The 20,833-nt window shown below is 42.7% G+C and overlaps 1 protein-coding gene across 1 annotated transcript; it reads right to left on the bottom strand.

Moving 5' to 3' along the window:
• Nucleotides 1-4,370: 4,370 nt before the first annotated feature.
• LOC142585578 (serine/threonine-protein kinase pelle-like) lies at nt 4,371-20,125 on the bottom strand. Its single transcript, XM_075696447.1, has 15 exons — nt 19,766-20,125; nt 18,979-19,164; nt 17,171-17,295; nt 16,173-16,297; nt 15,707-15,939; nt 14,674-14,837; nt 13,902-13,975; nt 13,459-13,573; nt 11,633-11,757; nt 10,561-10,750; nt 8,768-8,830; nt 8,182-8,337; nt 8,037-8,079; nt 6,769-6,931; nt 4,371-5,816 (listed from the first exon to the last, which is right to left on the bottom strand). The coding sequence occupies exons 1-15, from the start codon at nt 19,911-19,913 to the stop codon at nt 5,402-5,404; spliced, it is 2,325 nt and encodes a 774-aa protein (XP_075552562.1). The 5' UTR covers nt 19,914-20,125; the 3' UTR covers nt 4,371-5,401.
• Nucleotides 20,126-20,833: the final 708 nt, after the last annotated feature.

Genomic DNA, 20,833 nt, shown 5'->3' with positions numbered 1-20,833 from the left:
ACAGCATTAACAGCTCGTAGCAGCACAATGCATCTTTTACATGCAATTAGTCTTGCCAGAACCAACACAGAAAAAGTGCAGCCATTATTTGCAGCACATACCACAGTGTTTGAGTAGACAACGAAACTTCTCAAATTAACTTTTGAATTACCGAGTATGTATGCTAGTATTGAGCAGCTCAGTCATACATTGTCAAGGTCATTGCCATTTCTCAAGGTTGTAGATTAATGTATGCTGTCCACCATGACTCTAACGATCCCTCTGCAGCATTTGAGAAGGCATTTGACGCTCTGGCCATTCACAGCACACCTTTCATGCAATCGACGCCACGTGTGGACATGCCACGACGCTTGCAGGTTTCGTACACATTCGCTAATAAGGGCAGGCTGGCAGGCACTCTTCCCTTTACCTGATTCGCTTTTCCCATCTTTGGTCACCGGCCATCGTTTAGAACATAGGCTCGAAAGACAAGTCCGGGATTCCGAAACTACGGCCTCCACTGCGTAGCGTGGGGGCGGTGACATGGAAGTGTTTAGTTTTGGCTGTATTGCGCCAAAAACAGAGTGGCGTAAGCGCTGCGTCCCTCGTTGATGTCACAACCAGATGAAGGTGCCGCCAGGTGTAATTCCAAGACTCGCAAATGCCAGCGGACTTAAAAGGAAGCAGCTTCAGGCAGCATGCATCTGATGATGTGCTCGTGGAACTTTCATCAGGATATTTTGCAAAGAGCAATTATTTTTCTTTGCCTTCTGCGGAACCGAAGTTCTGTATGACTGTAGGCTTTATTTAGAGCTGCAGATAGAGTTGCCTGTATGTGCAACTTCTCCCATTTCTCAGTTACTTAATTACCTGACACGGAACCTGCTGGCATTTTGTTCCAGTGTGACGCGAGCAGTTGCAGAGATTATTTTGCGACGTGCTCGCCGTATGTAGAGGTCAGCGGCGGTGTAGCTATGTTACAATCAGAACAATCAGAGATTATAGTTTCTCGGGGTGCGCTGCATATTTTAACTTGTTGCGACACGACTATCGCCCCCATTGCCTCCAAAGCAGGCAAAGAAGATGGCTCACGTGCAGGTAGTGCGAGAATAGAACACACTAGTGCGCTCAGCCTTAGCGACCGCAGTGTAGGCCAATCCCGAGATCCTGTTGCACCATGGCTGGCCGGCCTAAATAAGCCGTGGATACGGCAGCTACTACTTCACGCCACCTCCCGCAAATTGTGACACGGAGGATCGAGCCCAGCGATGCCAGCGTCAGCGCACACGACTCTACCAAGGCGAGTGACTTGGCCTCAAGCACTCCAGCAGGCGTCCCGTGGCTATAGCGTGTCCGGGAATTCTGAATTGTCATGCCGAACATCTGGTTCATTTAGCTGGACAGCCACTTCCTTTTCGACAAGGTTCGAGGCTCCAACTGCATTTCAGACTCCGGCTGCCGCCCTTCGGCCCCCGATTTCTATGAGGACTCTTGCGGGCAGCCATTCGTGCTCACTACGCCACCTCGAGCTCTCATTCACACCAGCCTCTCGCCATTTCAACGATCATGTCATTTCACGTCTTGTCATCCCTCATCGCCTGCGTCCACCTGTGGCGTTCGTAAGCACGCGCCGGCCCCAGCTGCTTCAAGCTTCTATTCGGTCAGTGACCTCCTCCCCTTCTCAAAGGCAGCGGCGCCACGACTCTTTCCAAGGTATTCACAGGGCCCGACGCAAGCGCTTTCCGCTGCCCTACGGCCTGTTGCTCTCTATCCTTGGAGAGGAAGACGAAGAAGGCGCTTTTGTGTCGGCTGTGCGCACGATCAGCGTTCGCCTACTGCCAGTGCGACTAGACTGTGCCTAGTGCCTTATAATACATAATCTTATTACACCGCAAACTGTTCGCTTTCCATTCGGGGGGCAGCTCACTCATAATCGATTCAGAGGCTCTCCCACTGGCTACACTAGGCGCACTCTCGCAGGCACGGCGATGCCACAGGCACAACCTTTGCGATGCCTTGAGTGACCACTGCAACCATGATGCTATTGGCATTTGAGATTTCACTGCAAGCAACAGAAGACGAGCCTTCTGATGTTCCGTGCTTGCATCTTCCACGGAGGCATGACCTACTGAAGTTTTGCTGGAGCAGCTCTGCCATCTGGTTTCTTTAGTCCGAGAATCACTTCCAACAACATGAGTGACCAACACTTGCGCTATCTCTATGCGTCCCAACCAGCCAGGCGGTCTACTTTTGGAGCTCCGACTTCTACAGGCCCGAGCATCTAAGAGAACCTGCGGCAGGTCGCGATTTCGCACTACGGTATCACTGTGACTGTACCTCACTCACAACCTACCTTGCTGGTGCTGCCTGGTACATCTCTTTCCGATGATGAGGTGATGGTGGCCACTCCTGAGATCCTGCTGCACCATGGCTGGCCAGCCTAAATAAACCGTGGCTACGATGGCTATCTCGTAGCACTGCCTCTCACAAATTGGTGACAAAGGGCAACGGAGCCTAGCCTTCCCACAAATTCATCTGTTGAAGCTCAAGTGCACTGTCTAGCTGTCACAGTATTTGCTGCAGGCATATATAGCACAGATGAGTTTACACAAAAGGGCAGCGATGAAATAGAATTTGCTGAACTCGCGCGACAATGTACTACCAACTGGAGTCCAGCAGGCTGTGGTACTACTTATGCAAGTAAGCACAGAGTTTGGCGATCACAAAAGGAGCTCAACGCACCTTCTAATTTGAAAGGTCACACAACACTATGATGGACAAAAGCATCAAATAAAATATTTAACTTCCGATAAAGCACAGCAGCCAGACGTACACAACACTCAGTTTCTTTCTCCAGTACATGATCTGCAGTCAGCGCATTTCACAAAATTCTGCAGGCAGAATTGACTTACAATTGTCCCTCAGACATCCGCTACTGGCTCTGGAAGTTCAGTCCTTTGCCAGACGTTCTGCAGATACTCGTTGTCCAGTGGAGTGCGTTATCATGAGGTAGCATTTCTGACAGGAAGTAGCAAGTGTAGTTTTCAGGAAGGGAAACGCAAGCAAGACTATTTGCGATAGAGAAAGCTCTGTATTAAAAGAGAATTCTGCTGGCAGGTGTAAAGTCGTGTACATGCTACTATGCACTGGGAAAGGGGGTGAGGAATTGAAAAGGCTCGAGAGAGAGTGGGCAGAAGAAAAGAAAGAGGTGCAAAAAAGATGGTTTTCTTGGCGAGCTTTAGAAAATGCCATACATACACATTAGAATGACCAAACCTCATTTCCACATATCCTTCCTATTGAATGCACATAGTGAATATCATTTTACATGTAAAAGCTGCGTAAACGAGAAACATGCAGTATCACCGCATGATATGTTTATTGTACCAAGTGACAAATTGATAAGTGATAACCTGGCTAAAGTGGCAACTGTGAAAAGCAAAACAATCTATGCGTGATATGGTGCACCGATATCACTGCATTGCTGCCATCTTTGGGTAGTAGCATGGTGAGAAGGGGTGTTTGGGACCTCATGTGCAAATGACTTTCGAAAATGCTTGAAGTGTAGAATGGCTGATTAGCTGCCATCAGCTCTTATTTGTGCCCATGAAGATTGCACAGTGCCAGCAAATAGGAATTACTGTATCTCCTGCATACACCATACCTCTGCCAACACACGCAACATTCAGTTTCCTTAGGTGAAGTTACTGTAATTCGAATTTTCAGCGAAGGCAAGCACATTGACACACTACCATACTGGAGATGTCTTGCAAATTGCCTGGAGGAATGACAGGTTTCATATCTACAATATTTTACACATGCTTTATATTTAATAATTACATTAATAAAATTTCTTGAATTAGCAACCTGGTCATTGTGATTCACTGTGTAAATTATGTCCAGCTCTCCTTTCTACCCAGCTGCAATGGGGAAACTGCATAACATGCTGCACTAGATTTTTAAAAGTTATGCTAAAATTAAAAAAAAATTGAACTATAAGGGTTCATTGGCACAAAGCTATAAAGGAAGCATATGGGCTTCACAAAGAATAGGCTTCCTTTACTTAATATTCTCAAGCTAAATTTTCACAAAGCTTCCTACAGCTTGCTGGTTTAGAACTCATTTTCTCTATAATATACAAGCTGCATAGCAGATTACAAAAGTTATTCTATTACTGATGAGAATGTTAATCTGAAGAACAATAATTTTTATTTCTACCTCAAATACATATAACATATACATAAGTACAGCTTTCATCAAACCTATACTGAACGTTCTGCCTGAGAAACGAAAAGGTGCTCCTAATGCGTTCAGGTTAAGTATGAGGTGCTGCATTGAAAGAGAAAAACTGTTTTCGTAGATGTCCGTCTTCGTAGAATGAAAACAATGGATGCAGATCTTTTGCTTGCGTCTTTATTTTGATTATGGCACTAAAAGGATTACAAAAATAAATGCAGCAAGTCAGCTTGTCATTCAAACATGTGAATAAAATACTCTGAAACATGTAACTGACATTGGTACCTTCTTCTCAAGGTTTTCAGTAAATGGAAAGATGACTTTTCTGCACTTTGCTGTTTTTTCTTTTTGTTACCATAAAACCAACTACCAAAACTTTACACACTTATGTTCTGTACAAGATATTGCTGTCGTTGAACATGACTACACAGCAAAAGCTAAGAAAGGAAGGACCACTTAATACACTGGACAAGCCTACAAAAAAAAAAAGAAAGTACCACAAATTTCTTTTTCATTAGCAAACTTGTCACAGCAGCTAAAAGGCACTGAAATATTGTGCTTTTACTGATTGCATGATTCCCTTTAAAATAAATTCTATGATAGGCTGAACAAATTGCAGATGAACCGCTGTTAAATATATCATAGATTCAGTGCTTGGTATCATAGATAAAGAGATTTAAAAGCTGGCTTCTTGTTCGTTTCGAGCATCTTTCATGGCAAATTATGCCCCCATTATTTTTATGCAAAACAATGTTGGATGGATTCATTAAAATTGTACTGCGTGAACAAATGTTTCTTTTGAACTCCTAATGTCCAGAGAGGTATAATCATCTGACATTCGAGATGGTGATAGTTGCCACCCATGAGAATTCCAGGAAACAACACAATGTTGGCCCAGCTATGTGTACATGCACTCCGCCAGCCAGAATGCACGCACTGCCCTTTAGCAGTTCTGTACCCCACGTGAGGACACTGTGAGCATTGTGTAGAAACTTCTTGCATTCATTCTTTGCACCCATGCAAAAGGCTGACTGTCTGCCTTTGGTGCACGATATTCCACACTTAAAAATTTGCTATGCACAGAGCAAACTGTACATGGCTGATGACAGGTGTGGTAGCTCTAGTAAAAGGTGCGACATTCACACTGTTGCTTGATGCTCAATTATTGTCACCATAGGAACGTGCATCATGCTTCGCTTGAAACTGCCTCACTCTTGCTCTCAAGACCGGTATCCTGGCTATTGTAGTCCTCGTCATCATCTAAAAGACTCATGCTACTCAAGTCTAGCTCGTCAAGGTTGGGCATTTTCAGCTCTCCGCCGCGCAAGTCCGGGGTCACAACTACTGCTTCATGCAGTGGTGCTGCTGTGGAGGCGGCAACTGCATTGCCAGCTCCATCGCTGGCATCGCCGGAGTGCTGTGCTGGGCTCTGAGTCACACCAAGTATAGAAACCATGGGCAGCTGGTTCTCTGGTGATGACAGGGGCTGCTCTAACATTGCTGGTAGACAGACTTCTGGGACAATTTCCTTTTCCACAGTCGCAGGAGGAGACGTTGAAGGCAGTAGAGCATGAGGTGGGAACGTGGGTGACAACTTGGGGCTGCAAACGGCATATGCTTAAAGACAATGCGGCTTTACAAGTGCCAGGCTAGACTATTGTGGTGAACACAGAAAATCGGCCAAGTTGCTTCCACAAAGCATTCTGTGTTTAGATCTGATTGATAGTGTTAATACCCCAGTGCAGATACTTGACTATAGGAGGCATGCATTATGATGGTCAAAATTATCTGCAACTCTTCACTGCGGCATCCCTCACGTCCTTGAGGTGTAAAAGGTTCAATATTATTTCTATCGTCTGTAAAAAGGATGCCATTACTCATCACTGCACAGTTAAACCAATGTGACAGCCTGTGCTTCTTGAGTGGCTTAGGCCAGCATAACAACTTTTTTTTTTAAAACAAGGGTAAAAAGTAGGGGTGCGCAAATATTTGAAACTTTAGAATAATGAATTGAATAGTGTCCTATTTGTAAATGCAAATATTTTTAAAATACTTTTCAAGTATTTCTAAATGTCACCTGCACCCAGATGAACATAAAACTGCAGCAAAAGCATGGTCAATTTTCACCCCCCGTGGCCATATATAGTATAGACATAAAACATGAGAGCTTGCATTGCGGAGCAGGCTACGTGACTTAAGTAGCCATACTTTAGAGGTTGTACAGCAATCATTCACACTCTCTCAAGAGCCCTGTACATGCAAAGAAACTACTTGTTTGTTCCTAATGCCCCATTTATGCTTTTAATAAACAATGCTTGATAACGTACTATGTAATGAAAGAAGCTTGCTAACTTTAAGAACAGTGGAATGCGGACATTGTTTTATATCAATTGTGATAACGGCTATTCATTGTTCAAAAACTATTTGAAAAGTATACGATATTCGATTCACTTCTGGCGCTATTTGATTCGTATTCGATTTGGTCTCAAAAATCACCATTCACACATCCCTAGTCAAAAAGACGTGTAAGACATATAAGGCATAGGCACTTGCCTCGCTGCAGCTGCGTTGGTGGGTGTGGTGGACAAGGGAGTGTTGGGTGTCAGGTAAGTGGGCTTTGTGGCCTGGCCTTGTCGAATGTCATACCACCTCTGTAGGTCAAAAGGTGATGGGCTTCCAGGCTGGCTGGGAGGAATCAGTGTGCCCTGAGACAGCCCTGCAGTAACATGCACAATTTCGCATAAGTGACCACTTTCTACTGAAAATATTCCATTGTTCCATCAATTTACAGCGTGCTATCAAGTGAGATCATGACAAATAGGAACTAGTGGTTGTTAGTTAAGAGTCTTCATAAACAGCCTTCAACATCGTCACAAAAGCTTTGTCCATATGATCAACTTTTTAAGAAAACATGTCCACATATGGTATGCATAGGCAAGTGCATGAAGGAGAGAGAGAGAGCCCTTATGTTACGTTAGACACCATTTTCATGATGGTCACGCAGTACAACACAGCAGTACTGCAATCTATCTTGCTGCAAACTACACAAAAGATGCAAATACGTCAGGTGGAAAAGCAGTTACATTCACAAATGTTTGGATATACAGTTAAACCTTGTTATAACGAAATGGAACATAGCAAAATAAGTCCAATTCCCCTTGAAATACCCATAGAGATTATAGCACAGTACATGCAATAATAGATATAGCAAATTCTGGCTCCCGCTTCAACTGCGTTATAATTAAGTTCTACCGCATATCAGAAAGCGCGTGAATGTCATGCACCATAACCCTCACTGTCCCATATATGAAAGTGCCTGGAAACTTGAAATTATAGGAAGAACCGAAGAATAGGAAGGTGAGAAGATGCAGTCCTTGCAAAGCAGTGATCACAGTCAATCTCTGCAAATCACCAAAGATGCATATTACAGTCATTTTCCGCGTAGCAGCACAGAAGCTTTACAACTGTTCATTTCTTTTTTAATTTTTGGGTGAGCACAACATATGCTGCACTTAGTCAAGACCTCGACTAAACGTTACAGCTAAACTCGCTGCACAGCCCACATAGTCAAACAAAAACATGATTGAGTGGAAATCATGACATGCTAGTCATATCTCGTCATTATTACGAGTCAATCTAGTGAGTTTAATGTTACAAAGAACGCTGGTGTGACAAGCATTAAAAATGCACTAAAGAAAAAATTATGGTTAAGTGACAAAAAGGGAGTCTGCCTTTCTCATGGAAAGCAAAAATTCTGCAGAACGTCTTGCTGACACAACACGCACAAATGGTTTGAGCAGTTTTCCACATGCTGCACTTACTTCGAACTGCTTCATTGGGATTTTCCTTAAACTGCTGAAGCACCTGCAAATTCAAGACCATTTGATTATTGTAAATTCACAACGTCAACAATGCCAAAAGAATATTTCTTCTCCTATTTTCCCTAAATGAAAATAAAATGTTCACCTGCTCCATTTCCGGCCTCTCCTTCCTGTCGTAGCTCGAGCACTTCTGGCCCAGATGTATGAGCAGACTGAATATGACCTGGTTTTCGTCACCAGCATTTGTATCTCTGAGGCTGTCCAGCTGATTGCTCTGCGCACAGTCATGTACTGTCTCGATCTGAAAATGGCACAGTACATAGGAGATTAGTCCAGTGTGCTTTGAATTTGAGTAAGTGCATTGAAATTGACAGCATGCAACAAGGTTAAGGCTCTCCTTTAATTCTGATCAATATACACCCAGGGTAGAGCCGGGGGGTATATTATATGTGTGGGCTGTGCATACCGAAGAGCGGGGTCAGTAGACAACAGTATAGCTTTGTCTTTCCTTTTCATTTCCAAACTTCCATGGGAACTTGTTTCTCATGAAAAGTGCCATAAAACTTGAACTGGGAGCTGAGAAACTACTGAGCCTTCTGTGCAAATTATGAGGACTAAAGCATTAGCTATGAGCAAAGTTGAACAGGCGGAATGCTATCCATTGGCTGCTTGCTTAATATTTCTGGCACAGTGCTACACGAATTTGAGGTTAAAAAAAAACATTAACTTACCAGCGTTCGGGTTTTGCGCCGCCTGTCATAGACATGCTTACTGGTAGCAAGCTCTAGAAGAACCTGCAAAAAAGTAAAGAGAAAGGTCAGTTATGTGTACTGGTTAAAAAAAGATTAATGCCATGAATTCCAAGACACATTTGATGCTGCCTTCAATCTGCCACACGAACACAAGGCCAAACAAACTAAAAAAAAAGGCAGCATCATTTTTACGCACAAGTGTAACTGGCCAGCTCGTGAAATCGGCAGTGTTTTTCTGAAGCTGCAACGCAAGCGAATTAGGAAGGCGCCTGGGCCTTCTTACTGGCTCCAGTTTGTTTGCACATATAATTAGCACTATGGGCAACGACAACACATAAATTTGAGGATAAAAATCATTAAGCATCCTTTATACTCTTTAAATTAACACTTTGAACATAAAGTCTGACATGTATACGCCTGAAATTGCACTGCTGAAATGTTTGCTATTAATGGATAATGAAAAAAATTTATGAAGAACCAACCCCACTTACTATTCAAGAATACGTTGAGCATGCATTGGGAGCTGGTTATTTGCGGCACTATATAGCACTCTGTTAAAGGGGCTGCTCCCCCTTACCACCGTGCCTTACTCATACGCAAAAGCCAACCGGTACTTTGAGCACCACTTCCTCAAGCAACGCATTCGGAACCTTGTGCAGTGCCTGCCACCGCCTCTGATCGCAGACGCTGCGATCAGAGGTACAGCATTTTGACGATGGCATCTCAAAGCGCCAGCTGTCACCAGGGTAGAATGTGAGAATGCTCCCCCTACCACCGCGCCACTATGCAGTACCGAATGGTACTACCCTGCCAGCGATACCACCATAATGTCCTATGGCACGGTTGGGTAGGCTTTATCTTGAAAGTGATCTGCTTTGGGGGCACAGTCTAGGTGAGCCGACAGCTCGTAGCTTTGCTTGCGCTGTGTTCTCACTGCTCAGTTTGCGTTGAAGCGTTAAGACAGCACAAAGGTCACTTCGCTCGCTGCTGCTGCTGCAGTTCCTCACACAAGCGTTTTGACAGTGAGTGTCCGTGTTCCTAGAGCGTGAAGTGTTCGTGTTTGCCTGTGTGTGTTGACACCATGCTAGGTAATTTAGATAGTAAGCGAATGTTTCCAACGGGGCCTTCTACTTCGGCGGCTGCTGCATATGGCGTGGTTGTGTGAGCCCTGTCTTGGATACTATCTGCGATGCGGACAGCGTAGGTGTCTAGGCACACCGAGAGCCGATAGTGTTATGTGTGCTATAGCACCAATATGCTTGCGCATCATCCGCATTCACAAAGCGAAATGACACTAACTTTTTTGAATTTGCAATAAACCAGTTGACTCTTAGTAGGCTGAAAGGGATTAACACTCATTATTGTACTTGACAAAGAGAAGCCAAAAAGATAGTTGGTGTTCCAGGTATTCCTTACACAATGTGTGAGACTTTACAATGCTTGCCAATGTAGATATCATTACTTATTGAAAGGCGTAAAAGCCCACATATACTAGCAAATGGCTCCTTTTAAGAGCTTGGTGGAGCACCCTACTTTAATTTCTATTTAACAATGGTGTCAGCATTAACTTATGACATGTTTCTGTCACATGACAATACCAATTCACTGCAGTTGGATTAAGCACACCACCGTGCTGTACAATCTTACTGTGTGTGAAATGAAATGTAGTACATAACATTTTAACAAACTATGAGTTATACTGGGAAAGGGACAAGCAATTCCCAGCTCAACTGTAATGATTAAGCCATGTAACTGACAATCGGTTTGCTTACAATTCCATAGCTGTAGATGTCCACCTTGGTTGAAAGCTGCCTACTCTTCAGGTACTCGTGAGGGAGGTAATACCTTGTGCCGTGAACGTGGGACACCACTACCATGGATTGGTCCGCTTCAGGCCCATATCTAGTCAAGCCAAAGTCTCCTATTTTTGGCTCCAAGTTGGTGTCCAGAAGAATGTTCGCACTTAAAAAAAAAGGGCGGGAGGGGGGGGAATAATGAATGCAACAAGGTTTTCTTTTTTTTTTTTGTCTCAAACCATGCATCAATGCGTTGCTGAAGGGATTGCAAAGTTGTCGATTTGCATAAGTGCTTTGCAGTCCAATGCCTGTGAACTGCCTAAATAAAAAGAAAGGGTAATATCAGACTTCATTCATTTGCACTAATCAGAAACATTTAGCTCAAAGCCTTATACAAAATGATGATATAGGACAGATTGCAGATATCAGCAACCCATTTCTAGCAAAGACAAAAGGACCGGCCACTGAAGTAAGGACAGCTCCGTGCACAGCTACATCAACTGGAAACGACTGCAATTCTTGGAGTGAAAACAAAAGCAGTCCTTAATGTACAATCATTAAGCATGAAACCTCCTTCCGCATGTTATATGTTGTAAATTTCTGATGTGAGTAAAATTTGAATTAACTTAAGAACACCACACCATTTATAGACTTGATGTTGTGTAATGGAAACCATGCTGCAATAGTCTGTCATGTTTCTGTGATTCAACATCCAGGGTAGCAAACTGGACGAAGCCTAGTCAAGTTTCCTACAGTAATAACAATAAAAATATTAAATTAAAAATTCAATTATGGGGTTTTATATGCCAAAATCACGATCTGATTATGAAACACGCCGTAGAGGCACTCCACAAATTTGGATCACCTGGGGTTCCTTAATGTGCACCTAAATCTAAGTACAACGGTGCTTTTGCATTTCGCCCCCATCGAAAAGTGTTTGCCATGGCCAGGATTAGATCACGCGACCTCGTGCTTAACAGCCCAACACCATAGCCACTAAACAACCATGGCAGATAATAATAAAAATATAAACATTAATGCCACACACCTCTTGATATCACCATGAATAAGTGGCTTGCCATCAACCAGACTAGTATGAAGAAAATACAGCCCACGAGCAACACCCTTGGCAATTGTTCCTCTCTGTGTCCAGTTTAGGGTTTGCGTGTTGTGCTGAAAAAAAAAAAAAAATAAAGAGAAGAATGGTATAAGGCACACAGTATAATACATATGGGTGGAAAAGTTCATATTTTTTATGGCTCATAATAACAGCGTCAGGACAGCAATACAAAGCTTTTGGGTTTGAAGTAATGTCATATAAGAAAGTGGTTTCACAAAGAGAGGCAAGCAAGCATTACAAACAGCATGGTACTATATTTTGATTTTTGCTTTGCTTGGTGCACCTAGCAATAGTTGTATAGCATAAATAATTTTGATACTGGGTGTTTCCTAGCTACACGACAGTAAGACAGCATCATTTACTGTGCTCTGCATCACATCTTTTCCTAACATAACACAATTTAAGACGCTAAACTAAATGTTATTACATATCGTAATGATTAATAATTCAGCATATGAACCACACTGTTGTTTGTATGTTAAAGATGTCAGTGGGCCATATATGTATTTATGAATACAATAGGTATAAGTTGGTTACTGTTACATATGCTGCTTAGTCAGCAAATCAAGTGAGAGGAAGATATGGAAGAAACTTCGGATTGAAACCATTCAATTCACACCAGACTCCAGTATATTACTGATAAATGCACATTGTCTCTTCCGACATACATATCGTAAAGCATCATTGGTTGCTGCACCTGCAATGTCCTTTGAATTAGGTTCAGCCCTTGTAATTATTTTTTGTTTTGTACACAGCCAATGCACTTGAACCCACCATTTCATAAAGACGAAGATTGTCATCCGCCCTGCTGTAGCACAGAGCTAGAAAGGAAATCCATATGGGTTCCTTCATACTGCTCTGTAAAGGCGTTGGCCCTGGGTTCGATTCCCAGGCAAAGAAATTTTTTTTCAATCGCAAGGCTTCTTTTTTTTCTTCCAAGAAAGCTGTATGGGCTCTCATTGTAGCTTCATGCTACAGTTGGGTGAATCACAATTTTCTCTTTCATGAACGTTCCTCCACCTTGCAGGCTTCTGTAAAACTGATTTGCCGCATTCAGGTCCCCATTGCTCGCCTGGATTCCCAGTACAAACTCTTAAGAGATTTTTGTGTTATCAGGGGTTTGCGACTCTGCCTGGCACTCAGCAAGGGCAGTAAATATAGCTCCTGTGCATGACTGTTTTTGTTGATCATGTTCCTTAACCCATAAGGAACTATTTTATAACATACAATTCAGTGTGTACAACATATCTTCTGTTTCTGTGTGCTTGTTTTACCATGTACTGGTGTGTGCACATTAAATTTAATAGGTGTAGACTATTGTAACCTTGCATTATCACCTCTCATTTTCCTCTTTGTCAATTCCTATGCATGTTTTCTTATCCAAAGCATCCAATGTTTGAACTGTTACTGTAACATTTCATTTTGCAACTGTGGATACAAATTTCACTTTAATGCACCACAACCTGAACCAGCAGTGATTGTCGCTGGAAAGAAAGATTTTATGAGCTGCATCTGCTCTACACTGTTTCTGCACCCTATTACAGGTGTGCTGGTGTGGTATGATTTAAAATTTTGAAATACTGGCCAATGCAAATCAGTTAATAGTTGTTATACTGCTTTATTTCTCAATTATTTCCTACAAGGTGCACGAAACTCCCTACCAGACTTCGATGACAGTTCATTCAGTGAATGCGGTGCCACTCCTTGATGTTTGGGTTACAACTGTTTCAAAAAGCATATAGAGGCACACAAACCTTGCAGCGAAGCCTGTCTTCAAGTGAACCATTCTGCATATACTGGTAGACAATGCAGGGTTCTGGTCCATCGAGAGAGACACCATAGAGAGGCAGAATGTTGTCGATGCGGCAACTGCATGAGTGCCATTGCACAGAGCAGAGTGCATAATCAGAACTTTGTGGAATCTTTATATACTCCTTATCAATTCCTTATGATCCTTTTATCTTTATAAAGCTTGTATAAATTGGAGCCACATGAAGTAGACTACATGTAAAGGTAAAGGGAAACGCAAGCAGGCCTTGGATCTAGCTAGGGTTATAAGAAACAAACCAGCAGGAACTGCCACGCCTCTGCTGCAGCACTAGCTGCTTTTCCAGTAGTTGCCACAGAGGACACTTAACTGTGCCATGTGCTTGCATCTTAACCCTAACAGTGGACTTGTTTTCACTACTGCACATACCTTTGTAGCACCTTCATCTCTGTCAGTGACTGCTTGAAGCTTTGCTCCTGTCTTATGTCACCGTCCTTCTCCTTCTGCATAAAACAAGTAAATTGCTTTGTCACATCCAAACATTGCAAGCATGAAGTACTGAACGAGCTTCTTGCAACATGTTGAACATTGTCAATTGCTGTAGTGTCAATCATTGCTATCACTAATAAACATTAGCTCTGAATGAATTGTTTTAAAAGTTATAATGATATCAGACAGACATGTTTTACATTTTGCCAGTTATGCACATAAGACTCGTTGGACTTTGGTCAATCATATTTAATTTGAAGATACATGGTCACAAGGCTGTTTGCGGGTAGTGTGACGTATTGCTAGGTGTAATACCTAATTACGGACTTCTAGCTTCTTTGGAAAGCTGCAACGTTAGCAGGGGAAACACTGCACATATTCTTGCAGGCAACAACAGACCCAATTTAATTTTCACTGACAAGAATGAGACGAGCTTAACTGCCATTAACCATCCTGTCTGCAGAACCCACTGCCCCATCCAAGAAGGGCTGAAGTAAACTAGCAAACTGAGAACTGTGCACTGCAGCCTGGGCTGGTATAAGCAAGGTCCCATCAAGGAGTATGGGACTGACAAAACAAGGGCTGTTAGCACTAGTGCACCCACTGATATCACAAGCTTCCTGTTTGTCAAACACAGGCTCACAAGACATGTCATCTTTTTGTGTACTCAGTATCACCGTAACTTCCCTGCAAAATGCAGAAAAGGGATTACCACATGTAGCCTTTTAACAGCTACTATTGTGTCCTTCCAACAGCCCTTGTAGACTGTTCCAAAGCCTCCCTTGCCAAGGATCTTGTTGTCACTGAAGCCCTCCGTGGCTTTCCTCAGTTCCTCGTAAGGTATCGTATTCACGAGAGGCTGCCCTTCACTTGGCTCTGAAAGGCGACAGCACTTTTTATGCATGCTACATTGTGTCACTATGAACAATTTCTGCATTAGCAAAGAAGCAGCGCTACAACTTCATGCTTATTTCTAGGCAACACTAGGCAAACAAACGCATCTATTTGTGGGAAACAGACATCTACGACTGTAACCTGCCGAGGTTGCTTAGTGGCTATGGTGTTGGGCTGCTAAGCACGAGGTCGTGGGATCGAATCCCGGCCACGGCGGCCAGATTTCGATGGGGGCAAAATGCGAAAACACTCGTGTGCTTAGATTTAGGTGCACGTTAAAGAGCCCCAGGTGGTCCAAATTATTCTGGAGCCCCCACTATGGTGTGCCTCATAATCAAATCGTGGTATTAAAAAAAAGAAAGAAAGAAAAAGATAAAGATACAACGCAGAACCTTTCGCATTTCTGATTTGTGGCATATGTTGAAAACAAGCAACCTATGTATAAAAGTATAAAAAATCCATTTGACACATCTTTGAGCTACATTACAGCAACTTTAAGCATCTTTCAAGTACCCTTAAGCAACCAAGCTTAAAAATCTCCAATAATATGGAGTAGCTTTTTTTTAATATGGAATATCTGACATATCACCTGAGGAGCTTGCACTGTCTTTTCGACGAATGCAAGAAGTACTGGAAGCTCAGCTCACGTCGCCTGAGACAAACAGTGCCTGAGATGAATAGTAAAGCACTCTGTTTACATTAAGAAAATTTTACAGCAAGCTTTCATGTCTAATTAAATATCACTGCACAAATTGGTATAAGGTATAGCATGCACTATTTTTTTTTTTGTTAGATTGTGTTTACCATAACAGCATAAACTTATGCATCCTGCTATTTAAAACGTCCCTTACCCTTTGCAGTGCTTGCTGCGCCTTGCCTGTTGGACCTTCCATCCATACTCTGAACTCTTTCGGGGGCAACATTTTGCACTTTTCCTTCGGGACTGCTGGGTTTAGGCTCATCACATGGTTGGAATTTTGGAAGCTGAGGGTACAAGTTATTTCCATTGGCATAGCAGTTGTTAGTGACTGAAGGCAATGTGCTCTGGGGTACTTGCATGGGACTTCTGCTGCCCTGCCCTGGCCTGGAAATGTAATAGTGTAATTAAGGCATATTCGTGTACACTTCAAATTGCACTTCACACTTGTGGTGAATGCTACTGAACTACTGTTTTTCACTCATTCTGCATGTAAAAATTTTAGTTTACAGCCATGATTTAATGCTGCAAGTACATTTTAACTAGTGCCACTTATTACAGGAGGCCTTGCTACATCACATCTATCAATTATGCATTGAATTATCAGGAATAGTACTCACAACCCAGGATACACCATCTTGACCTTGGAGCTGTTCACTTTGGCTTGAGAATGTCCTTTGTCCATATTCATGTGGCAGTCATCAGGGTAGAAGTTCTTGTTATAAGCAGCAGCACCCATTGTAGACTTCAGCCAGGACATGTAATTGACACAGAGGTAACATTCGATCAAAGCATCAGTTGTGATATGTTTCACGTCCATACTAAATGACACTCAATAATCCACAGTTGCACTGACTGCAACTTGCAGAAAGAATTGTGTGCCGGATTTTATGGGGCACTACTGCTGTGATGAAACTACTGCAAATTTTGCAATTGCTCTAAAATGAAGTGAAAAATCATCTTACAAGAATTCATGAGCATAAGCTCTAATGTAAATTTTGTGCTGGAAGTAAAATCAGCTACACCTAGCTGAAAAGCAGTAACATGGCACTAAAGGTGGTTGCTTACATGTTCAATCATGTTATGAAGCATAATATTCTTTACAACACAGTGATGAAGTGAAGCTTACAGTATATTTAGTGTTTAGATGGGTCACAGTAACATTGTCCGAATGAATCTGTGCTGCCAAAGACATTACACTGTACACTGTACAAATGACAGAAATGCTGAGTAACTAGGATACCGATGGCAGTGACAAGGTTAATGTTTTCAGGAGATGTTAGCATATTGCACTCCAACCAAATATTATTGTGCTAACCATGAACAGAGGAGAGAACCATGGCATCAGACACCCTGGCTACTGTTCACTGTAAATAACACAAGTGTTTACCCTAATGTATTCTGTTACACCCAAAAATCTTTCAACCAACTTTTTTTCTAGAATTAATAATGAAGATGAATTTTTGTTCTTGCAGGTACAGAGGTCAGACTTCCAACTGGTTTTGATGACGTCAAGTGAATTTGCAAGGTGAGACATAAGCCGATAAGATCTGACAGCTGTAAGCAGTTTACGCTTATAGCAAAGCACTCTCACGGTACAAGAATCAAGTCTTCATACATCCGCTGGTGGTGCGGTGCCTTTGAGCACTGGAGATGAGTGAAGGTACATATTGCTGCTCAGAAGTGCGCTATCCAACTGTGTTGTTTCTTCTCTGTCCAGGAGGTATCGATACTTTGGGCTCACTGTAGAGGATAACAGAAGCACACACGAACAAATTAAAATGAGTAGAATTTTATCAAATATGCATAATCATGCACAATTATAGCATTAGACTTTACAGACCTTTTTTCCTCGTTATGATGAGTTAAGTATGGTATCATGCGAGGTGTTTCAGCAAGGACTTTCAGTAATTGTTGAACTCGGTGCAGAAGAGATATTGAGGTGAGTTCTCCAGCAACACATTATTCACACTAGGAAGCATCGCATATAATGTGATAATTTCACTTTAGCTCTTTAATGAAATAGAATTCTCTAATTAGTTATCAGAGTACATGTTGCAATTTTGAAATCAAAGTAAGTCGACGTGTGAAGGAGGTCTACTTTGAAGGTACTATTCCAGGACTAACACCAGTTTTGAGGTCACTACACTTTGTGCCAAAATGCACGGATGTTCCAAATATTGTTCTCCCAGATGAACCCTGGGACGAAGGTGTCGAGAATACAGATTTCACATCAGGGACAGTGGTCAACTTGTTTTGCCGTTTATCACTTCAATCAGTTCTTGGAACTTAGTGGCTACACAGACCAACCTGACCAGGCTCATTGCATCCCTTATGTCTCATATGAAAGCAACTGACTAGTCTTCCAGATTGTGTTGCTCGAATTTCTGCGCTCCTTCCATTCACACGGAGTTCGACTAGATCTTGGGAGTGTTTCTGAATGCTGTTGTTGAGTGTGCCCTTCATTTTTCGATTCTGTGAGGCACATTTTTTTTTTTTTTCGTTTCTGCTCCCATGCTACAGTCTTTGCTGTAGTTTTAGTGTGGGCTTGGTGGTTTGCTACAATTTCATTTCTTCTGATCTCCGTCCTTTCTACACATCTTTCCATACTCTTCTGCCTGAATTGTGCACTTTCTAGTGTGAGTCGTGAGTCTGCTTGCTCCTCACTACTTTTCTTTTTGAGCCTGCTGCAAAGAGATGACAGGTGGCCATAATTCCCAGCGACTTCCTCTGTTTGTTGCCACCACCAACTTCTCTTCGTCTCAGTGCTCTCCTGCACACTTTATCAGCACGCTGTTTTTATTGATTGATAGCGGGGTCAACATTACAAAGAAACACTCCAATTATGAAGGACTCTGCTAACAAGAGGGCTCTGGATGTGCTACAGCTAATTAACCTGAGTTCTTTAATGTGCACCCAACACACAGTGTAAGAGCATTCTTGCATTCCACAGCCAACAAAATGTTACTGCTGTTACTAATTAAGGACCATTGAGCTCCCGCAGCAGGTAGCCTGTTTCTTTATCTTCACACCTAATGAACAAATAACAATTGTCTAAATGCCAATACTTTGGTTTCACATAGCACAATTGATTTCCAGTAGAATTTACTGACACGGACAGAAGGGATGACGACACATGCTGTTCATGTCAGTATGTTCTGCTGGAAACCAATTGTGCTATGTGCAACCAACGAGCTTAGGCAAACAACATTTTGGTTTCACCTTCCGGCATCTATTTTGGCTCGGCTCTCAAGTGTGGTGGGAATGTGTGCCCTATCACAAAAAAAGAGCAGCTGAGGTGGTCGTTGATGGTAATGGCCAGCTAGCCTTTCCCTTTCCTTCTCTCTCTTTTTTTTTTCGCTATATGATGTACATTTAACATTTGAAACTTTGTCAGACAATTGACATGTTGGAACACAAACTCACCAAAGTCCTTGATGATGAGCATTGCCTGCATGTGCTTCATTTTGTACAAATAAACAAACAACTGATTCACTGTGCCATTCTTTTCACCCCACTTGTGCAACAGTTCGTCGGTTGGGCTTTCTTTTCGCAGGATTGCTTGTTCCATGAGGCTGATACTAACGTGGTCCATGTGCATAAAGTTGAAACCTGCAAGCGGATGCACCAGTTCTGTTAACAATATGGGGTGGGTAACATGTGGTGCCTGTACCGATAGTTTCTAAGCCACTGTACTGTTGCAACGATGCTGTACTAAAGGAAGCAAAAAGAAAAGAAAGGAGTTGTCACTTTAATCACTACAGCAGCAAAAGTTTCAACATGCTACGCGATGACAGCTAATTCAGAACCCATGCGCTGTGGCTTCGATACATCTGACAAAAGCAAAACATGCACAAAAATCAAAATAAGGAAGTGTGCGATATGTTTCCAAATAATATGCTGTATAAAAGGACAAAGCGCTGACAGTTTCTTGTGCAGCGTCGGACACCAACAACAATACAGCAAGGAAACCGAAACACGAAACTAACGTTACACTCCTAAGCAACCAAAATTCTGGCATGGCAATTTTTTCGAATATGGCTACCAGCAACCAGTAAGATCCTAATGGAGCAAAATAAACTGCAAGGGAGGCGGTTTCACATGCAGCGATCGATGGTAGAGTGTATTAGTATCTTAGCGATGGTAGTAACGGAGTGTCAATACGACATGCTGCGGATGTCAGCGCTCAATTGACACAAGCATTAGTGCTTACCCAGTTCTTTCCATCGTCCGCCGGCGTCCAACAGTCTACACAGCTTATTCCGTTGAGCATATGGCAACTCGTAAATATATTTCACCTGTTGACTGCTTGCACACGCCATTCCGCGCTTGGAGGAGTTCAGCGAGCGATGGGAACTCATCACCGTGTAGCAGACTGCTCACGACAGTTGCAACACCGTATAAAAGTACACCTAGTTTCGATCCATAAAGCAGTAAGGTACTGATAATACTACTACGGCGCCGATGAATGTCACGGTTCCCTGTTTACGCACGCTGGTTGCGAAATGAAGTGTAACGCCTCGGGGTACAGATAAATTTCCACCATAGTTTCCCTGTTGAAAAGTTTCTGCCAAGGTAGCCAGAGCAATGCTGCATGCCGACCGCTTTTTCAAAAAATGCTAGAAAGACAATAAAAAATAGCGAGATTTTCTTTACTGCACATTTCCAACTTCATAGATTAAATAACCAACTTAATGTAGACGACATACTGTTCAACAAGCTAATATATCTCGATGCAAATTACGTCATGTTTGGTTTTGAATCGCGTGCTGCCATGCGCGCGCCAGCCGTGCAGCGCGTGTCGGCTGCTGTCTCGATCACTGCGGTGGCACAAGCGTCAGCGTAACCAGCCAAACTTCCCGTTTGGGGCTCGTGAGCGCTCCTAAATACAAAATGCCTGGTCGTAAAATAAAAAAGAAGTCGCAGTTTCGCCCGAAAGGCGAAGCACCGATCGCGATAGCAAATTAGTAGATAGCTGTACGAAGTAGGATGGCAGCTTTATTGGCCGTATAAACTTGTAAACATTCGCTTATTAACTAAATTAACAATGACATTGTATCAGCACGACTGAACGAGGACGTAGAAAGAAAAAGACACGGAGACATCGCTGTCTCTGTGTGTCGGTTTCTACGTCATCGTTCACATCTTATCATGAATTTAAACCAACTAGCCCGCGAACGTGTTTTAACGACATTAACAGCACGGTGTCACGTGCACACAGGTAAACATGTGCACATTTCGCTAGATGACCGCGGAAACTCGCTGTCAAAATGCTGGAGTT

Source organism: Dermacentor variabilis, chromosome 6 (genome assembly GCF_050947875.1).
Source record: "Dermacentor variabilis isolate Ectoservices chromosome 6, ASM5094787v1, whole genome shotgun sequence".
Classification (NCBI taxonomy): Eukaryota; Metazoa; Arthropoda; class Arachnida; order Ixodida; family Ixodidae; genus Dermacentor; species Dermacentor variabilis.
This window is presented reverse-complemented; position numbering and strand designations above follow the sequence as displayed.

What these genes read in the sequence shown, in the direction of transcription:
- LOC142585578 (XM_075696447.1), bottom strand. Translation starts at nt 19,913, where the DNA reads ATGAGTTCCCATCGCTCGCTGAACTCCTCCAAGCGCGGAATGGCGTGT. An exon ending in ATTCATGGTGATATCAAGAG is followed by an intron (nt 10,751 to 11,632) that starts GTGTGTGGCATT and finishes TTTTTTTTTAAG; the next exon opens with TGCGAACATTCTTCTGGACA. An exon ending in ACATCTACAGCTATGGAATT is followed by an intron (nt 8,831 to 10,560) that starts GTAAGCAAACCG and finishes ACTTTTTTGCAG; the next exon opens with GTTCTTCTAGAGCTTGCTAC.